General features: G+C 41.1%; 1 protein-coding gene and 1 pseudogene across 1 annotated transcript; both read left to right on the top strand.

Annotated features, from left to right (window-relative positions):
* The first annotated feature begins 1,983 nt into the window (after positions 1–1,983).
* On the top strand, positions 1,984–3,111 carry LOC102830396 (annotated as a pseudogene).
* A 10,380-nt stretch (positions 3,112–13,491) lies between these two features.
* SLFN14 (schlafen family member 14) lies at positions 13,492–21,773 on the top strand. Its single transcript, XM_006832329.1, has 4 exons — positions 13,492–14,551; positions 16,295–16,423; positions 17,518–18,232; positions 20,948–21,773. Exons 1-4 carry the CDS (start codon positions 13,492–13,494, stop codon positions 21,771–21,773), a joined length of 2,730 nt encoding a protein of 909 aa, XP_006832392.1.
* The last annotated feature ends 263 nt before the right edge of the window (positions 21,774–22,036 follow it).

The following is a 22,036-nucleotide window of genomic DNA, read 5'->3' as shown; positions in this document are numbered from 1 at the left end:
CATAACAACCCTGTATAGGGTTTCCAAGGAGTGACTGGTGAGGTTGAACCGCTGACCTTATGGTCCGAACTGACTGCAGTCCAGCACATTAACCCGCAGCACCCCACCAGGACTCCATATAATAAGTGTGAGTATAGTGAATATTCACCACCTATCTGTCAGTTGTTCATACTGTAGTGGCTTGCGTGTTGCTGTGATTCTAGAAGCTATGCCACAGGTATTTTAAATACCAGCAGGGCCCCCACAGTAGACAGGTTTCAGATGAGCTTCCAGAAGAAGACACTAGGAGCAAGAAGAGGCAGACTACTTCCAAATATTTAAGTTATTGAAAACCTATGAATAGCAATGGAACACTGTCAGCAACTGAATACTGAAATATGATGAACTCCACCAGAATAGTGTCAGATATAGTGCCAGAAGATGAGCCCCTCAGGTTGGAAGGCACTTAAAATATGACTGGGAAAGAGCTGCCTCCTCAAAGTAGAGTTGACCGTGATGATATGAATGGAGTAAAGCCTTCAGAAACTTAATTTGCTGATGGGGCACAACTCAAAATGAAGAGAAGCAGCTGTAAACATCCATTAAAATGGGAACATGGAATATATGAAGTATCAATCTAGGAAAATGGGAAATTGTCAAAATGAAATGGAACACAACATTGATATCCTATGCATTAGTGAGTAAGCTGAAATGGACTGGTATTGGCCATTTTGAATCTGACAATCGCATGGTTTATTATGCCAGGAATGACAAATTGAAAACGAATGGCGTCACATCATCAAAAAGAACATTTTAAGATCTGACTTAAAATGCACCACTGTCTGTGATAGGATAATATATGTTGACCTACAAGGAAGACCAGTTAATACCACTAGTATTCAAATTCACTCACTAACCACTAAACCAGTGATGATACAACTGAAGAATTCTACCAACTTCTTCAGTCTGCAATTGATCAAACATGCAGTCAAGATGTATTGCTAAGTACTGATGATTGGAATGCAAAGGTTGGAAACAATGAGGAAGGATTTGTAGTTGGAAAATATGGCCTTGGTGATAGAAATGATGCTGGAGATCGCATGATAGAATTTTGCAAGACCAATGACTTCTTCATTGCAAATACTTTTTTTAAACAACCCAAAAGATGATTATCCACATGGGCCTGAACAGATGGAATGCACAGAAATCAAACTGACTACATCTATGGAAAGAGATGGTGGAAACGCTCCCTATCATCAGCCAAAATAAGGCCAGGGGCAGACTGTGGAACAGACCATCAACTGCTCATATGCAAGTTCATGCTGAGCTGAAGAAAATTAAAACAAGTCCACAGAGCCAAAACATGAATTTGCACATAGCCCACCTAAATTTAGAGATCATCCCAAGAACAGATTTGATGTACTAGACATTAAAGACTGAAGACCAGAAGAGTTCTGGGATATCAAGAATATCATACAGAAGAAAGCAAAAAGTCATTTAGAAATGGCTGTCAGAAAAGACTGAAATTTGCTCTCCAGTGTGCAGATGCTAAAGCAAATGGAAGAAATGAGGTAAAAGAACTGAGTAGAAAATTTCTAGAAGACAAAGTCAAATATTAAAACAAAATGTGCAAAGACCTGGAGTTACAAAACCAAAGGGGAAGAACACACTCAGCATTTCTCAAGCTGAGTGAACTGAATTAAAAAATTCAAAAAAAAAAAAAATTTTTCAAGCTTCTACTTGCAATATTGACGCATTCTATGGGCAAAATGGAGTCCTGGCTTTACACGGTCTGCAACATTGGTTAGTGCGCTAGACTACAAAGTCCACTTGAATCGGGAGGCCTGCGGTCCAAGCTCACCAGCTGCTCCTCGAACACCCTATGCAGGGATGCTATAGGTTGGAACCCAACTCGACAGCACTTAACAACATATATGGGCAAAATATTGAATGATGCAGAAAGCATCAAAAGAAGATGAAAGGGCTGCTCAGCCTTCACCGGAACTTGTGAACATGGCGAACCAGGTTATCAAGTGCAAGGCTGCAGTTGCCTGGGGACCTGGAAAGCCACTCTCCATAGAGGAAGTAGAGATAGCACCTCCAAAGGCTCATGAAGTTCTAATTAAGATTATTGCCACAGCAGTTTGCCACACCGATGCCCACACTTTGAGCGGGGCTGACCCAGAGGGGTGTTTTCCAGTGATCTTGGGTCATGAAGGAGCTGGAATTGTAGAGTGTTGGTGAAGGAGTTACTAAGCTGAAAGCTGGTGATACTGTCATTCCACTTTACATCCCACAGTGTGGAGAATGCAAATTTTGTCTAAACCCTAAAACAAACCTTTGCCAGAAGATATGAGTCACTCAAGGGAAAGGATTAATGCCGGATGGTACCAGCAGATTTACTTGCAAAGGTAAGACTATTTTACATTACATGGGAACTAGCACTTTTTCTGAATATACAGTTGTGGCAGATATCTCTGTTGCTAAAATAGATCCTTCAGCACCCCTGGATAAAGTGTGCCTGCTGGGTTGTGGCATTTCAACTGGTTATGGTGCTGCCATAAACACTGACTGCCAAGGTGGAGCCTGGCTCTACTTGTGCCATCTTTGGCCTAGGATTGGCGACTATCATGGGCTGTAAAGTAGCTGGTGCATCCCGGATCATTGGTGTCGACATCAGTAAGGATAAATTTGCAAAGGCCAAAGAGTTTGGAGTTTCTGACTGTATTAACCCACAGGACTTCAGTAAACCCATTCAGAAGGTGCTTGTTGAGATGACGGAAGGAGGGGTGGACTACTCCTTTGAGTGCATTGGTCATGTGAAGGTCATGAGAGCAGCACTGGAAGCATGCCACAAAGGCTGGGGTGTCAGTGTGGTGGTTGGAGTAGCTGCTTCGGGTGAAGAAATCCCTACTCTTCCATTCCAGATGGTAACAGGCAGCACATGGAAAGGCACTGCCTTTGGAGGATGGAAGAGTGTAGAAAGTGTCCCAAAGCTCTTATATGACTATATGTATAAAAAGATAAAAGTTGATGAATTTGTGACTCACAAGAGTGTTTTTCAACCAAATTAATGATGCCTTTGACCTAATGCATGCAGAAAAAAGCATTAGAACTTTTGTAAAGATTTAAACTCAAAAAGAAAACGTGTTCATCCTTGTACCTAAGCCTTTGACGTCCGACGGGAACTGCCAGACTGGCAGGGAGGTGTTTTTCCAAGTTCACAACCTCTTAGACTTTAAGTAACGACTCTAGGGATTAATGTTTTCTGTGTAATTCTTGAATCTCTGTAATCAAGGACAAGACGAATATAATCTTAAATACATTTTCTGAATGCTTCCATCATATAAATAATTGCTAGCTCATTAAAGAATATTTGACATAATAAAAATAATTTTTTGCAAAAAAAAATGAAAGGAATACACATTCACTGAACCAAAAAGAAATTATGGCTGTTCAACCATTTCAAGAGGTAGCATATGATCGAGCCAATGATACTGATGGAAGAAATCCAAGGTGCACTGAAGGCACTGGCGAAGAACAAGGCTCTGGGAATTGATGAAATACAAATTGAAATCTTGCAACAAGCTCAACCAGCACTGGAGGCACTCAGTCATCTATGTCAAGAAATTTGGAAGACAGCTACCTGGCCAACTGATTAAAGAGCACCATACCTGTGCCTATTCCAAGGAGAGGTGACCCAACGTAATACAGAAATCATTAATATCACATGCAAGTAAAATTTTGCTGAAGATAAAGACTAGGAGATGGAACGTGGGATGTCACTGCTGACATCAGATGGATCTTGGCTCATAGCAGAAAATATAAAAGATGGTTACCTATGCTTTATTGACTACAGAAGGCTTTTGATTATGTGGATCATGACAAGCTATGGACAACATTGAGATACATGAGTATTCCGGAACATTTCATTGTATTCCTGAGGAACCTGTACATGGACCAAGAGGCAGTTCGAACAGGACAAGGGAACACGAATGGTTAAAAATTAGGAAAGGTGTGCACCAGGGTTGTATTGTTTCACCATACTTATTCAATCTGTATGCTGAGCACATAATCCGAAAAGATGTATTATATGAAGAATGTGGCATCAGGATTGGAGGAAGACTCATTAACAACTTGCAATATGTAGATGATACAATGATGCTTGCTGAAAGCAAAGAGGACTTAAAATACCTAATGATGAAGATCTATGAGCACAGCTTTTGGTATAGGTTGCACCTATACCAAAAGGAACAAAATCCTCACCACTGGGCCAATAAATAACATCAAGATTAATGAAAAAAAGATTGAAGCTGTTACATTTTGCTGAACCCTCAACACTCACGGAAGAAACAGTCAAGAAATCAAACAAATTTGTATTAGGCAAATCTGCTGCACAAGACCTCTTTAAAGTGTTGAAGAGCAAAGATGTCAGTTTGAGGACTAAGGTGCGCCTGATCCAGGCCATGGTACTTTCAATAACTTCATGTGCATGTAAAAGTTGGACAGTGAATAAGGAAGACCAGCGAAGAATTGATGCATTTGAGTTACAGTGTTGGAGGACAATATTAAAAGTACCATGGACTGCCAAAAGAACAAACAAATCAGTGTTGGAAGAAATACAGCCAAAATGCTCCTTGGAAGCCTGGATGGCCAGACTTTATCTCTCATACTTCAGACATATTTTGAGAAGGAACCAGTCCCTGGAGAAGGACATCATGCTTGGTAAAGTGGATGGAGAGTTGGAGAAAAAGAGGAAGACACCCAATGAGGTGGATTGGCATAGTAGCAGCAGCAATAGGCTCAAAGTGAGGTTAGCACACATCTGGGCAACATTTTGTTCTGTTGTACATAGGGTCACCATGAGTCAGTCCCGACTCGATGGCACCTAACAACAATGGATAGCTACAAAAAATTGTTACTAAACCTTAAAAACCGGTTTCAACTCATGGTGATCCTGAGTGTTTTTATAAAGTAGAACAGCCATAGGGTTTTCAAGGCTGTAATCACTATAGAAGCAGACTGGCAGGCCTTTCTCTCAAAGAGCCACTGGGTGAGTTCGAACTACCAACCTTTAGGTTAGCAGCCAACTGTAAACTGAATGCATATGCAAGTAAAATTTTGCTGACGATAAAGACTAGGAGATGGAATGTGGGATGTCATTGCTGACGTCAGATGGATCTTGGCTGACATGCGTTACAAAATCAAATACCATAATTAATTAAACAAAGCATGTTTAATATGCTAAAAAGTCAATGAGGGGAATTAAACCAGATTCAGGATTGAAATGATGTAGTCCTCCATGAAGATTTCAAAGGCAGATTTCTCACCTCAACCTAAGAAGAAAAATGTGAAAGAAAGTATCAATAATTCAAAGGAATATCAAAGAAACAAGATAGAAAACAAACAAACAAACCATGTATATCTTACCTAGAACACATCAGTATGGAAAAAGCACAACTAGAATCAGCTCAGAGAGAAGATTAAAGGATCATACCCTGGTCAAAGCCAATGCTAATGCAACGGCAATACCAGGTCAGACTATACTTCACTCATCATTGCATCACTGGGTCTGCTTCTTAATATCTAAGAGCAGCCCATTACCTGATTTTCAAATCCAAGAAAATTCAGGATTACCTCTGAAAAAAATAAAGATTTTCAAAGGTAACTTTTAACCATGGGTTTTCACCAAATTGTTTTCTATGCTTTGTTTTAAGTAATTCTGCTATTCAAAAATAGAAACTTGCACCTTTTTAAGGCACAGAGAAGGGTGAATTTGAATTTACAGTTTAAAAACATTTTTTAAATTAATCCAAACACCATGTATAACAAAATCTTAGGGATGTTTCATAAAGTAACATATCAATAATTTCTAAAGCAAAAGTTTAAAAAGTTAAACAGATTTTCTATTAAATTCCTCTATAAATCCCAGTTCATGTAATATATATAATTCAATTTATAATTTTTTATTATCAAATATTATACTAAAAAATGTTTATACAGGAATCTTCTATTTTAAAAGCGCAAGACCCAGAGAGGCTGTGGTTTGCTAAAGCTCCAGAGCAAAGTAATGACAGAGCTGAGAAAACGAAGTGTAATCTCCGGTTGTATATGTTCCACTACCAGCTAAATAAATCCATTGTCTTCGAGTCGTTTCTAGCTCATAGTGACCCTACACGACAGAGCAGGGCTGTCCCATAGAGTTTCCAAGGCTATACATTTTTAAGAAAGCAGACGCCACATCTTTCTGGTGGGTTCAAACCACCAACCTTTTGGTTAGCAATCCAACACTTAACTACTACACCACCAGGGCTCGTCAGCCAGCTAAATATGAGCTTTCATTTCTTTCTTCTGCCTCTGCCTCTTAGATTTACTAATAAGGGAAGGCATGAACAAGGCAAAGCAAGGTAAAGTCTGGATAATTCACAGCCTGTATAAGCAATTTCTAAAAGATGACTGCATTTCATTTAATCTAAATGGCACCATCTTGTAGTAGAGTATCACTGACATGGTATAGTACCAGGATCTCTGACCTTCAGCATGGTATTGTCAGTGTCTAAATACCTATTCTGGAGACCCCACACGCTTTGTTCACTGACATTCCATAGTTAAAAACTAAGAACCCAGCTGTTTGTAGACTATGTTTTCCATGTAGCAAATGAGCTCCATTAAGAAAAGGAAACCAATGTAACAAGTGCCTACAATATAGGGGCTATGCTTGACTGTCTCATCATTCTTTACTGGTGAAGGAGATATGTTATAAGTGCATGAACAGAGGTTCAGAGTCAAAATAACTTTCCCTAGGATCATGAAATCTATGGTTAGTTCCAGGATTTGAACCAATGAGCAACGGACTTTAAGCCCATGTTTCCTTTACCAGACCATACTACTGTCTCAGTGGATCTCATGCCTTCAGTTTCTCTTCCATACAACATGTTGTTGAGTGCTGTAGAGTCATAGCAACCCTGTATAGGAGCTGCAAGTGAGCTTCAATCACCGACCTTGAGGTTCCAACCCAGACCTTGCAGTCCAGCGCCACACCAAGACTCCACCCATCCAACATAAGTGAGTCTTAAATACATAGTAAGTTTTAACAACATTGGTGTTACTATGCCATTAATTAAAAGTATTCAATGGCTTCCCAGGGCCCAGGGCAAACATAACAATCCAAACTACTTTGCCTTAGCATTCAAGATGTTTTAAAACACCTAAATTTATCCTTTAAACATTATAACCCTACTAACATATACCATAAAGTCCAACCAAACCAGATATGCTCTAACTTTTTGTGTGTGTCCTCCATCTAGAAAGTTCTTTATCTCCCCCCCACCCCTGCCCCGTAGAAATCCTTTCTGTACTTCTATCTTACCTCTCCCTTTGTGATCCTCAAAAATGCCACCTTGTGCATGAAGTCTTCTCCATCAGTCCAACAGGAAACATCTGTCCATCCTTTGAATTATAGAAGTACTTTGTACATACTATGTGGTATCTATCGCACTTTGTAAAGTATTTTAAGATGAAGACATACTAACAGAGAATGCTTGCATTTTAAGGGTAGGTCCTTAAAAAATCTACCCCTTGCCTACCTTTCAGTTTCATCTTCAGTCGCTGAGCAAATCCACCAAGCACTCCAGCAACATACAGCCGTTCCTTTCCAGTTCTGTCTTAGCGCTTATTATCTGCCTGGAACACTTTGCCCACCCTTTTCAAACTGAAGAACGGCTAATTTAAAAACTATCTTGAAATGCCACCTTCTCTGTGAAGTGGTCCTTTAGTCACTCCCTTTTCTGACTCCCACATCTTTTCCAATCACAGTACAGCATCAAACGTCAACTATACACCCTTTCAAGCGTCCCGTAGCCCCTTCTACCAGCCCCATCACATGGACTTCCTAAGGAACCAGGAGTGTTTGACCGGCCTTTCCATCAGCTGTGCCCAAAACGGAGCCTAACACATCGACTGAGTACACTCAATAACCGAGCATTTAATTCAATCAATGAGCGATCCTTAGATTAAAAATGCAACAGCCGAATTACCTCCAACGTTGGTAGCATACCTTCAGTATCTCCAAGCTCTCACTGCCCCAGCCTCATCTCACCGCGGCCAACCCAGCGCCCTACGTAAGACAGGCACCGTTTTCACCCACTGGAACCTCTACAGTCAGTTCCAAACGCCATAGTCTTCAGGAAAGACTGAAGCCGTCCTTGGGAGGAACGCAAATGAGGCCGGAGCCAAGACTCCACCCAAAGACCCAGACAAAAGTACGCCACCCGCTAACGAACTCCCAAAACTTCCTCGGTTCCCTGAGGAGCCTGCCCGGTCGGCGGAGCCTGCGAGCTGCCGAGTTCTCCAGCTTTCCGTCACCAGCGATACCCCACTGCCTTCCTTCCCACTCAGCTCCTCCACCTCGCTAACCAGCCTGCGTCCCACAGCTCCGTGCGCCCTCACGTGGACAACCAATCCGTGGAAGACTAGCGGGTCACGTGGGCAGCAGACTGAGTCGGGGCTGCTGAGCGAACCAACCAACCGGAGGCGGAGGAAGACTTCCTAGTTGAGTGTCGTGGTGGAGCTCAGTTTCAGTCAATTCTTTGCGTCCGGGACTCTTCTCTTAAGAGCCACTTGAGTCGCTTTATTCCTCTGAGCAAAAAAAAAAAAAAAAATTCCAACAATCCTTGCTCTTTGATTGCAAGGCCATTGTTAACCAGAATGATTTTGTTAAGTGACGTTCTGACGCATATGGAACCTGTATAGGGTTTCCATGGGAACGTGGTGGCTCTGGACAGAAGCACTGGACTGCGACCCACAAGGTCGGCAGTTCGAGCCCACCAGCCGCTGTACGGGAGAAAGAGGAGGCTTTCTGCTCCCGTAAAGATTTACAACACAGCAACCATATACAGGGTCGCTATGAGTCGGAACCGGCTCGACAGTACACAGCAACAGCACCTTATTCTTAGAACGCCACACCAGAGCTCCCAAGGCTTGGCGGGTGTGTTGTTTTCACAGCTGGGGGAGGTCACTTGAGGTGGATCCTAGTGTTAGGTTGTACCTTGGGCTAACTGGAAGAACTAGTGATTCAGACAATAATCCCACAGTATTTATTGCGCTTGTGCCAGATTTCCAATTGAGGGCTGGGGTGGAGACACAGATGAAATGGCCCTCTCAGTCCTAAGGGAAAAATCCGTGAGTGACTCAGTTTGTTCTCATGTCCTGGACTGCCAACCACAAAGTCCACGATTCGAATTCACAAGCGGTTCTGTGGGAAAAAGATGAGACTTTATGCTCCTGCAAGGAGTCCTGGTGTGACGCTGTGGGTTAATGTGATGGACTGTAAAGTCAGTTTGAAACTCAAGGTCGGTGGTTCAAGTTCACCAGCCGCTCCTTGGAAACCCCATCCAGGGTCACTATGGGTTGGAACCTACTCAATGGCACTTAACAACAACAATTTACAGCCTCTGAAACCCTATACAGGATTGCTATGAGTCAGAACTGACTTAAACAACTAACCTAAAGGTGATCTGGTGATCTGCTTCCACAAAGACTTGTGTGCCATGAGTGGATTCCCGCCCAAATCAACCCTATAGGATTGGGCAGAACTACCTCATCAAGTTTCCTGGGCTGTATTCTTTTCGGCTGGTCTATCAGTTTGTCCAACTGTAGTGGCTTTGTATTGTGATTATACTGAGAGCTATACCACCAACCAGTATTTCAAATCTGAGAGGTCACTCATGGTGGACCACTCTCAGCCGCACATCCAGACTAAGACTAAGAAGGACATGGTGACCTACTTCTAAAAAAAAAAAAATGACCACTGAAAACCTTAGGAATAGCAGAAGAAGTTTGATATAGTACTGTAAGATGAGTCTTTCGGGTTGGCGGGCACTCAAAATATGACTGGGAAGAGCTGCTTCCTCAAATTAGTCAACCTTAATGACCTGGATGGAACAAAACTTTGGGCACTTTCACTTACTGATGTGGCATGATTCAAAATGAGAAATAAAAGCTGCAAATATCCATTCATAATTACAATATGGAATGCATGCATCTAGGAAAATTGGAAGTTGTCAAAAATGAAATGGAACCCATACAGATTGATATCCTAGGCATTGGCTATGTTATCAGAAGAGAGAAGACCATCAGCACAACAAAGAAGACCCTCATGAGATGGACTGACACAGTGGCTGCAACAATGAGCTCAAACAGCAATACAGGACAGATGGTGGGTCTGGGGGGCGGGGTTTCTGTTGTAGGAGGGTCACTATGAATGGGAACCAATTCTATGGCACCTAACAACAGTCTTTACACAAGCAGAACTGCAGAGTGGCTGGTGGGCTCAAACTGCCGACCTTTCAGTTACCAGCCACCATTGTACTGCCAGGCCCCCTATCCACATAGATCACAGGCGAGAAAAACCAATGGAACAGTTCTACTCTGAAACACACAGGGTCACCTTGAATTGGAATCATCTCCACTGAATTGGGTTTAGTTAGTTTTTTGTTTTGTCTTTTGTGTGTTTGTGTGTACTAGTAGAATAGACCATATGGAGTCCTGCTGAGGAGCTGTAGATTACTGCGCTGGACTGCAAGGTCGGTTTGAACTGCAAGGTCGGTGGTTCAAGCTCACCAGCCACTCCTTGGAAACCCTATATAGAGTCGCTATGAGTCAGAACCGACTCGATGGCACTTAACAACAACAATGGAACTTATAGGCTAGTTGGAAGCTTGGAAGTTTCCTGTGCCACACAAAATATATACATATATAATCTAGAGCTCTGGTAGCGTAGTGGTTACGAATCGGGCTGCGAACCTTAAGGTCAGCAGTTCGAAACTACCAGCCGCACCGCGGGAGAAAGATGAGGCTTTCTACTCCCGTAAAGATTTACACCCTTGGAAACCCTGTACAGGGTCGCTATGGGTCGGAACCGACTCGATGGCACTTCACAACAACAATACAGGACAGTCATGATTGTATGTATGTAGAACTTTGCAAATGAAATTAGCCAGAGCAAGAGGTGCTTATATAAGTACATGGAAATGATGTTCAGTCCATTAAAGATGGTAAGTTCGGCATTGGCTCCTGACAGGACAACCCCAGAATTTCCCCATTACTACCTTATTTACTCTCAGCGCTCAAACCCTGGCCTACTAATGTGTCCAGTCATAGGCTTTTCTTAAGTCCTTATCAGCCTTCCTCAGTGGGTCAATGTTATGGAGACTTGAAGAGTCTGGCAGAGTTCCTGCTCCTCCCTGGCTGATATCAAAGAGCAACAGGGACTGTGGCAGAAAGCAAACATTCAGACCAAAGCCAGATGTGGAATTGCAGCAGCAAGAGGAAAAAGCACTAACTTCAGGTAAAAAGCATTTTTTTTAAAAAAAAAACCTCATCTATTTATATACATTTTATGTCTGAGGACATAAAGGGCTAGTAAAATACTCGCTAAAGAGAAACTTACAAAAGAGACTACGTGAGGAATTCTGTAAAGTGTGAAAAGATTGTTCACATGGAGTTAGAATCTCAGAAAACTTTGTATGTATTGTCATTGTTAATAGCACAGGTAACATCAAGGAGACTTCAGAGTCATGAGAGTTTAAGATCTACTAGTTCAAAATAAATTTCTTCTGTGGCTCTCAGCAGATGGACACTATAGGAAGCTAAATTATAGCTCAAAATAAGGAAATCATTTCTAACAAAGCTGTTGGAAAATTGAAGGGACAGTGAGTTACTTGTTGCTGGAGGTGTTCAAGCAGTTGCTGGAGGGCAATTTGTTGGTGATTAGGAATAATTTAGTGGGATTTATGAATCACATAGATGGCTCAATTGAAATATCTTTAGAAATCCCTTCGAATTGTCTGTGATTCTACGATATGAAGAGGATAATACTGAAAATAATTCTTCAAGGGGCCATCCATAAAATGCCATATTTACATGTACCCACAGAAGATGCTCGCAAAAGTCCAGGTACTATAATGATTAAAGCACTACGCTGTGAACCAAAAGGTCTGCAGTTGGAACCGACCAGCCACTCACTCCATGGGAGAAAGATGTGGCAGTCTTCTTACTTAAAGATTGCAACCTTGAACCCCCATAGGATAGTCCTCCTTTGTCCTGGTGTGTAACTTTGATTCAGAATAAACTCTGCAGTGGGTTTGGTTTGGGTTACAGGACATGCTCACATACTAAAAAAAAAACAATTCTTCAGGCTGATTTGGGTTTGCCTGGAATAAGTGAGAAAATAAGAAAAGTAACTGAAGGTTAGAGGATATGTGACATTAAGTTACTTTTCTTACATGTCCCTCTGGGTATCTGGCTTGTATTTATGACAGAGAAAAAAATAAGTTCTCTTCCCCTAGAGGAAGAATTTTGGTTTGGGTTAGTAAATACTTTGTTTTGCAATTAGTAGAGGGTGCTTTCTGAAATATTTGTTTCAAGGTCCCAATGTCAACTCAGATTGCTAGTCCCTGCTCTCATGCTTTTTTTCCATAGTATTGTTGTTAAGAGTCACTGAGTCAGTTCCGACTCATAGTGACGCTGTATAGGGTTTCTGAGGAGCAGCTGGTGAGTGTGAACTACCGACCTTGTGGTTCGAACCAACCTTGCGGTTCAGTGCTTATCCTACAGTGCCACACTAGAATTCTTTTCCATAGTATGTTGTTGTCGTTAAGTGCCACCAAGTCGGTTCTGACACTTAGCAACCCAGTATAGGTTTTCTGAGGAGCGGCTGATGACATTGAACCTGGTGACATTGAACTTGAGATTCAAACCAACCTAACAGTCCACAACAACAGTCCACAACAATTAGGAGGGGGAGAAAAGTACTGCTCCCACAAGTCACACTACATTGGAAGAAATGTGCTTCTAAAACTTAGAAGAGTGTTTCAAGTGCTAAATAGCCTAAAGCTTTCTAAATGTATAAAATTGCTCATAAAAATTGCCAAATTTTATAGCAAAACCTTCTATGTCACACAGACTCCAAAACAACACTTCCTTAGTCCTCTACTTTTCCTTTCTTTACCCCTTGAATTGTAAGATGGCCCATCTTCTGGCTTCGACTCCTGCATATTCTTTAATAACTCATTTTGGTTCCTGTGCCAACCCAAGTCCTTTATATCTGGCCTCAATATTGTCATTTACTGATCTTAAATGGGAAAAGAATGAAATTTTCAGAAATATGATTTCCCCGTCATTATACAATACTAAGCATTCATCATTATTCATTTTCAAGTTGGGAGGGTGAAAGATATTGGCAACATTGCTAAAAAAAAAACATTATCTAAGATTACTTTGAGGCTTTCTGCTCCCATAAAGATTTACAGCCTTGCAAACCCTGTGTAGGGTCACTATGAGTCGGAACCAACTCCATGGTATTTAACAACAACAACATGTATCTCCAGTAATTTATAACTTTGAAAAAAATACCGTAGTTGCTAGAATACTTGGTCAATATAGAAACAACATTTCTGTCCTGGTTTTTTTAATATAGGAGCCCCTTCCTACTGTTGTTTAAAGACTACTGAAATGGAGCATCCCAAGACTGATATGGACACACCCTATCCTGAGAGAGTTGTAGAGGTGGGCAGAGTGACTTTTGGAGAAGAGAACAGGAAGACGATGACCAACACCTGTTTGAAAAGGACAGAGAATTCTAAAATCGTCCAAGCTATCTGTGCACTGTTAAATTCTGGAGGGGGTGTGATTAAAGCAGAGATTGATGATAAGACATACAGTTACCAATGCCATGGGCTGGGACAGGATCTGGAAACTTCTTTTCAAAAGCTTCTTCCTTCAGGTACACAAAAATACCTTGATTACATGCAGCAGCAACACACTCTCCTGATTTTTGTGAAGTCGTGGAGCCCAGGTACTTTCGGCCTCCCCCTAAGGATCTGTAGCCTGCAGTCCCATTTGTATCAGAGAGATGTGACTTCCATTATCAACTTGAATGCCAGTAATTCCCTGGAGCTTCTCAGAGAGAAGCAGGCCAGAGTCCAAAGAGGAAGACCAAGGGTGAGTGAACTGCCTTCTCAGAAAGCTCCTAAGAGGCATATCCAAGAAGAAGAAGATATGAAGACATCTGCCTCCGAATTCTTTAAAAAAGATAAACTCATGTATAAGGAGAAACTCAGTTTCACTGAGTCAACCCATGTTGAGTTAAAAAGATTCACCACCAAAAAGATTGTGTCTCGGATGAAAGACATGCTGCCTCGTTACGTTTCTGCATTTGCCAACACTCAAGGGGGATACCTAATTATTGGGGTAGATGATAAGAGCAAAGAAGTGTTTGGATGTAAAAAGGAGAAAGTAAACCCTGGCTTACTGAAAAAAGAAATTGAAAACTGCATAGAAAAATTGACCACATTCCACTTCTGCTGTGAGAAGCCCAAGGTGAATTTCACTACCAAAATCTTGAATGTGTATCAAAAAGATGTCCTACATGGTTATGTCTGTGTGGTACAAGTGGAGCCCTTCTGTTGTGTCGTGTTCGCAGATGCCCCAGATTCCTGGATCATGAGGAACAATTCTGTCACAAGGTTGTCAGCTGAGCACTGGGTAGCTCTGATGCTGGACATTCCGTCAGGTAAAGTGGGTACAAAGTCACTGGCCAGTGGGCAGGAATGAACTCCCTCCTCTGCTTTTGGTGGGTATTTGTTTGTCAGATATTTTACTTCAAGGCTAGAGAGCTGCCTTTTCTTATAAATGCTTTCCCGACTGCAGAGTCCTTTTTCTATTATCTTTAAATTCCAGTGACTTAGAATATGAACTCTTTGAGGTCAAGAAATGCTTGGATTTTAAGTCGATTTTGGAAAGGTTTGGTGTTCCATTAGCCACTAATTAGTGAAAGTTCACTTTTCCTGTAAAGGACTATTTAAAAAGAAAATTTTCAAGTCAAAAATTGTCATCAACAGTCACACCCTAAAGATATTTCAGAGAAACTGTGTTTAAGAATGGCTCTTCACAAATTCTTTCAAAGGAACCATTGCTGACAAAGTTGAATTTCTTTGTGGCATTTAAAAAAAAGTGTTTTAGGTGCTAATACCATCAACCACTGAGTTTGAGGCACCACCAAGTGGAGCAAAACTATGGAAAATGGATGGAAATGCTGAGGCCAAAGATGGCAGTGGGCCAGGTGGACAAATGATCTTTTCATACTCCTTGTTGTTTTGCTTAGAATCAGCCTTGCTAGATCTTAATCAATCCATAGGCAGAACTAAGCTTATAAACTTAGTGCCTTCATGGTCATTAGGTTCTAGTTTGGTAAAAAAAGAAGCTTGGATCAACACTTGAGATAAAAGATAATTTTATTGGATCATTCTTTCTCCTATCCTAAATTTGTTTGAGTTTTTTTCTCTCTCACACATACATACACATACAAATTGGAGATCCTGTTACTTTCTAGTCCATCTAAACACTGGATGGAACTTAAACAGTTATACAATTGTTGTCAGTTGCTGTTGAGTTAGCACCCTCTACCAGCCACTCCATGGGAGAAAGATGAGGCTTTCTACTCCCGTAAAGATTTACACCCTCGGAAACCCTGTACAGGGTCGCTATGGGCCGGAACCAACTCAACGGCACTTAACAACAACAACAATGTGCAGAGCAGAACTGTGCTCTATGTGGTTTTCAAGGCTATGATCTTTTAGAAGCATATCGCCAGAACTGTCTTCTGAGGTGCTTATGGATGGGTTTAAACCACCAATCTTTCAACTAGTTGTCAAGTACTTAACCATTTGTGACACCCATGGACTCCTTAAATAACTACAAGTATATACAAGGAGCCTTCAAAAAGTTCATGGGAAAATTGCATTAAAAGACAATGTAATTTTTTTCCACAAACTTTTTGAAGCATATATATATTCTATCCTGGTGTGGCACTGTAGGATCAGTGAGCCACAGGTTGGCAGTTCAAACCCACCAGCTGCTCCTTGAAAACCCCTATACAGAATCAACTTAATGACACTTAACAACAACAATAACAATACTGTGCTTAACTTTTGCTGACCCCACTTATAGCTGACCTGGAATCAAAATATTAGAGTTGGAAGAAAACTTAGGGATCATCAGATCATTGTTGCATGAGAGAGAAGGTAAAATGACTTGTCCAAGAAGAGTCAGTGAATTAATAGATATAATACTTCAGGAGTTCTCGTGTTTCCTAACCGGACACATGTGAAGTGAACTATGTGAGGCATAGTAAGCGTGAGAGAGTCCAGGGAGGATGTGCACCCCATGTTTCCAGTAGAAAAGCAAGAAAGGAAGTCTTTTGTTTTTTTGATTGATTGATTGATTGTCTTAAACAACTTTCTGTGTATTTGTTTAGCTCCTTCCAATTTGCCTACAGACTACAGCTCTCATCTGATTTCACCATCCTCATCTGCACTCAGAAGCCCAGTATGTCCCATAAAAGTCCTAGAATTTAAGGGGACTCTGCAACGGCGTTTGTTTCCAGGTATTCCCTCTGGATTTCAGCTGAGGGGAATATTTATTTTCTAAAATTAAATGGGGAAAATTGATAGCAATTAGTCCAAACCTTTCTCCTTAAGTAAGGTCAAATGTAGGACTTAGTAGGCATAATGGTCCTGAAATAATACACTTGACCTTGTCTGTCAGTCATCAAGTTCCCATTATACTTTCTACTCCTCACTGTTACTTGTGGTTGGACTTCTGGTTAGTTATATGTAGCTTTTGTCCTCCAAATTTGAGAATACTTGGAATTCCTTAGGTTTTAAGATTTTCTTAGGCATAAGAGGACTGTCCCCTGACTTGCCAATTCTGAAGGAGTCACAGGGTCAACTAAACTTGTAAAGTAGCTTTCTCAACCTCAGTACTATGGACATTGGAGCCAGGCTGTGATGGATGTCCTGTGCATTGCAGGATACTTAGCGGCATCACTGGCTCTACACACTAGATGCTTTTAGCATCCCTGCTGTTGTGACAACCAGAGATGTCTACAGACATTGTCAAAGGCTCCCTAGGAAATATAGATAAGGAGCTCTGATAGTGTAGTGGTTACGAGTCGGGCTGTTAACCTCAAGGTCAGCAGTTCAAAACTACCAGCCATCCCATGTGAGAAATATGAGACTTTCTGCTCCATAAAGATTGACAGCCTCGGAAACCCTATGTAGGGTCACTATGAGTTGGAACCAACTTGGTAACACTTAACAACAACAGCAGTTATTAATCACTGTTCTAAAAGAGAACTCTTAATTCCATAAAAGTATCAGATACAGAAAAAGACCCTTTACAGGAAGGCTTGCCTTCCCGTCCGAGCTAGGCTGCCTGACACTGAGGGGACATTTCCAGGAGGTGGTCTGTAAAGACTGCTCCCTGATAATCTTCCCCTTTGCTAGAGCTATGAAAACTCAAAACTTCTTATCTCAGGCCTGGGTCCTACAGACGTGGTTGATCTCTCTATGCAGACAAGGAAACCCAGAGTTTCATGGCTACAGCCATTTCTTCTCTATGATATTACACTCGGACTACGTAGATACAATATACTTCTGTGTGTTTTTGGTAATTTACTTTTATTCTTCTCGTTTTCAGTGACACGGGAGGAAATACAATTTAAACCAGAGTCTCTCTGCAGTAAGTTATTCTCAGATCACAAAGGACTGGAGGAATTAATGAAGACACAGATATATCCTTGTTCTCAGGGGATTGTAATATTTTCTAGAAGCTGGGCTGGTGATATGGGCTTGAAGGAAGAGCAGAATGTGCTGTGTGATGCTCTCCTAATAGCAGTTAATAGCCCCCCAATACTCTATACACTTTTAGCAGACACCAGGTGGACTGAAGGACTGGAATATGTCCGTAACACTGCCCATCAGTTAAAGCAAAATCTCGAAAATGTTGGTGGTTACACAGGAAAACTGTGTGTCATTCCAAGGCTGATGCACCTGCCCCTTATACAGGGCATTCCTGATGAAACCCCTGTGCACTACCCCCAATCCTACAGGCTTATGGATAAGTCTGAAATGGAAGACTTGTTGCAGGCCCTTGTGGTGGTCTCCTTGTGCTCAAGATCTCTTCTGAGTGACCAGCTGGGCTGTGAATTTTTCAACTTGCTCATAGAAGAACAGTGTGAGCTGCTTGCAGAAAGTCTTCAGGAGACACGAGAGCTGTTTATCCACTGCTTTCCAGGGACCAGGAAAACAGCCCTAGCCATAAAGACTGTGGAGAAGATTAAGAACTTGTTCCACTGCACACCAAAAGAGATCCTCTATGTTTGTGAAAATGACCCCTTAAAGGATTTTGTGAGGTAAGAGTTTCAAACATAATAAATGTATTTAGTTAGTCTTTTCAGTAGTATCACAAAAGTGATTTGTGTTTTTAGTTTAAGATTTTGCAGTGATCTTAGCTGAATAAGTACAAGAGGAACTCTTAAAACTTACACTTATACATATTTACAATACACACATTTACAAATTATCAGGCAGTTGAGGTTGAGGCAGGTAATTTACAGTGTTCAGTCAGACATCTCATATATATGCACATGCATACTCCAAGTATATATATGTGCATAACTTTAAATTTCTAGAAGTAGAACTATTGGGGTTTTTTATTTGCTTTCACAATCTCCAATCTTAAATTTTAGAAAAATTAAAATTAATCTATTTTACTAAAATATACCTTTTTCTTTATAATGTTTTAAAATCACAGAGTAAATCACTTAACCAGTCATTTTATTTACCAGGAATTTGTATCCGATGTCATTTGATTTTTTTGATAAAATATGTTCATTTGTTTGACTTGTACTGAATCAGTATTATTGGAAAACCTGTACATTTGTTTCTGATCTAAATAACTTTTGGCAGAAAAAAATTGTGATACAACTTTTATACATCAAATCTATACATCAGATGAAAATAAATTCATTTAGACTTTTGATTTACTGTACCTATTTATTCAACAAATCATTTTGTGGTGCTATGGGATCAGCACTGGTCTGCAAACCAGAAGGTCAGCAGCTCAAATCCACCAGCTGCTCCTCAGAAACACTATACAGGGTCACTATGGTTTGGAACTGACTTGATGGCATTTAGCAACAACAACAACAACATTTATATATTCAGCACTGTGCTAGACGTGTATTGGTTGACACGATTATGTGCCGTGGGGTTGGTTCCAACTCATATCAACCCTGCTTAGGGCTTTAAAGCTGTAAATCTTTATGGGAGCAAAAAGCCTTATCTTTCTCCCACAGAATGGCTGGTAGTTTCAAACTGCTGACCTTGTAGTTAGCAGTTCAACTTATAACCACTATGCTACCGGAGAAGGAAAAAGCATATTGAAGATCTTGCCATTAAGCCCAATAAGGGAGATAAAGGAAAAATCAACAAAGAGAGTATGGTGTAACTTTCATGTGTAATATAATAATGTATATTCATCTTAACTCAGGCTGAAACTTAGTTTGCTAGTTCACCCAGTGAAGGAGATCCTTGGGCTCAATCTTACAAAGCCAGTTGTTGTTGTTGTTGTTGTTGTTGTTAGGTGCCATCAGGTTGGTTCCAATAAATAAAATGGGTCACATCAAATGCAAAGGCATGAAGAACAAAAGAATTAGCATGGTAGGTCTGACTGGTAAAGAGACTGGGTTTGGGTATATGGCAGGTGATGAAGTCAGAGAGGTGGCAGATGTCAGGTTGTGAACCTGTGCCAAGCACTACGTTCTTCATTATGCTTTATAGCTAAGTTTGTTGTTGCAACTGAACTGCTAACCACAAGGTAGGTGGTCCAAACCCACCAGCCACTTCTCAGAAACCTTACACAGGGTCACCATGAGTCAGAATTGACTTGACAGTACCAAACAACAGCAACAAATAGCTAAGTTTAAAACTACTCCAGTCAAAAGTGTAATTCAATTCAACAAATACCTACTGAATCCCTAATGTGAGGATGATAGGAGATGGTTAAAAATTAGTGTATTTCTTCAGAAAGCCCACACCATCTAAACTGGAGGAGAAGAACATCAATAATTACAATTCAAGGCATTGTTGTTGTTGTTGTTGTTAGGTGCCATTGAGTTGATACCGACTCATAGTGACCCCAATGCACAGCAGAATGAAACACTGCCCATTCCTGGACCAACCTCACTATTGTTGCCAAGCTTGAGTCCATTGATGCTGTCACCTGGCCAGTCCAACTCGTTGGGAGTCTTCCTCTTTTTCTCTGACCCTTCACCCTACCAAACAGGATATCCTTTTCCAGCGACTGGACCCTCCTGACAATATGTCCAAAGTATGAGAGACCAAGTTTGGCCATCTTGGCCTCTAAGAAACACTCTGGCTGCACTTCTTCCAACACAGATCTGTTTGTTCTTTTGGCAGCCCATGGCACTTTCAGTATTCTTCTCTAACACCATAACTCAAAGGCCTCAATTCTTCTATGGTCTTCCTTATTTACTGTCCAGCTTTCACATGCATATGAGGTTATTGAAAATATCATGGCTTGGGTCAGGCGTACCTTAGTCCTCAAGCTGACATCTTTGCTCTTCAACACTTTAAAAAGGTCTTGTGCAGCAGATTTGCCTAATGCAATACATCTTTTGACTTCTTGACTGCTGCACCAAAAAGGACAAAGGAAAGAAACAGTAGTCAAATAAGTTACTTAAATATGAGTATAAATTACTTCTGATAGTTTTCTTTAAATGTAAGATACTAGTTATCAAGGACTGTCAAGCAGCAGAAATGGGCTACTAACTGAAAAAGAAAAGGCTACGTGGAGTCATTTCAAAAATTTCTCATGAAGATTTAACTAGATTACCCCAAAGAGTAGGGCTTAAAATGTATAGCTTCCATTTGCTGGGTAACTTATAAACAGAGCAGTTCTGTAGTATTCAGGACACTCCTGAATTACTTAATGAATCAGTCTCCAGAGGAGAACTAGCCTCTAATTACAATTCAGACAGTGACGAGTGCATGGTGTTCCCATTGATTATATACCTGAAACCCTGTTTTGTCTTTCATTTTTATAGCCAACAAACCACCTGCCAAGCAGTGACACGTAAAACCTTCATGCAAGGAGAATTCCTAAAGATTAAACACATAGTGATGGATGAAACTGAGAATTTCTGCAGTAAATATGGTGATTGGTACATGAAGGCTAAGAATATCACCCATCCAAAGCTGAGAGGGGCTGGGTGTGAAAATCTTCACTGTGGGATTCTCTGGCTTTTCCTGGATCCTTTCCAAGTCTATAATGCAGATGTCAATGGCCTTCCTCCTCCCTCAGCTCAGTTTCCTCGAAAAACAATCACTAAGGGGATCCATTGTGCTCTGGAAATAGCAAAGGTCATGAAAGAAGAAATGAAGAGGATCAAAGAAAATACTCACTTCAACATGTTTCCAGAGGCATTGGCATCATTCACGGAAGCTGCCTATGAGGAAGCAATATGTGCCCAGGCTCTGTTGGGGGTGTGTGAGACAGAGACTCACATGTCAGAAGAGCAAATAGTGAGCCGCGTGGCAGAAAGATGCCACAGCCTGTTCCAACGTGGCTATCTGCCCAAAGATATAGCAATTCTGTGCAAGAGAGAAGAGGATAGGCAACGGTATAAAGCTGCACTACTAAAGGCAATGGAGACCTACCGAGCAACAAAAGTTGTGTTTCACCGGGCTACTGGTGTTGGGGGAAGTCACATTGTTCTAGACAGTATTCAGCAGTTTTCAGGCCTGGAGAGGAATATTGTGTTTGGGATTAGTCCAGAATGTGCCCCGTCAGAGAGATTTCACAAACTTTGCTTTGCCTCCAGAGCCATTAAACACCTCTACCTGTTTTATGAAAAGAGAGCAGCCTTTTGAAAAGTATTACAAATGGCAGAGGAAGCCAGAAAGAGCAGGGTCTCTTCTCCTAAGTAGCTGGCAGCTGTTTCTTTTTCATGTTACAAGTGAGGAAATAGGCAGACTGGCCTGCAAAATCTCTTGGGCCTTACCTTACAACTCTGTTTGCAGTGCCACTATCTTTTTTCTAATTCTCATCACCTGGTTCAGGAACAATAGACTTATAATTGGTTCTTCATGATCAGTTTTCCTAAATCCAATCCAACCTTAAGTAGAGGGGTTCT

This window comes from Chrysochloris asiatica, unplaced genomic scaffold (genome assembly GCF_000296735.1).
Source record: "Chrysochloris asiatica unplaced genomic scaffold, ChrAsi1.0 scaffold00007, whole genome shotgun sequence".
NCBI classification, from domain to species: Eukaryota; Metazoa; Chordata; class Mammalia; order Afrosoricida; family Chrysochloridae; genus Chrysochloris; species Chrysochloris asiatica.
This window is presented reverse-complemented; position numbering and strand designations above follow the sequence as displayed.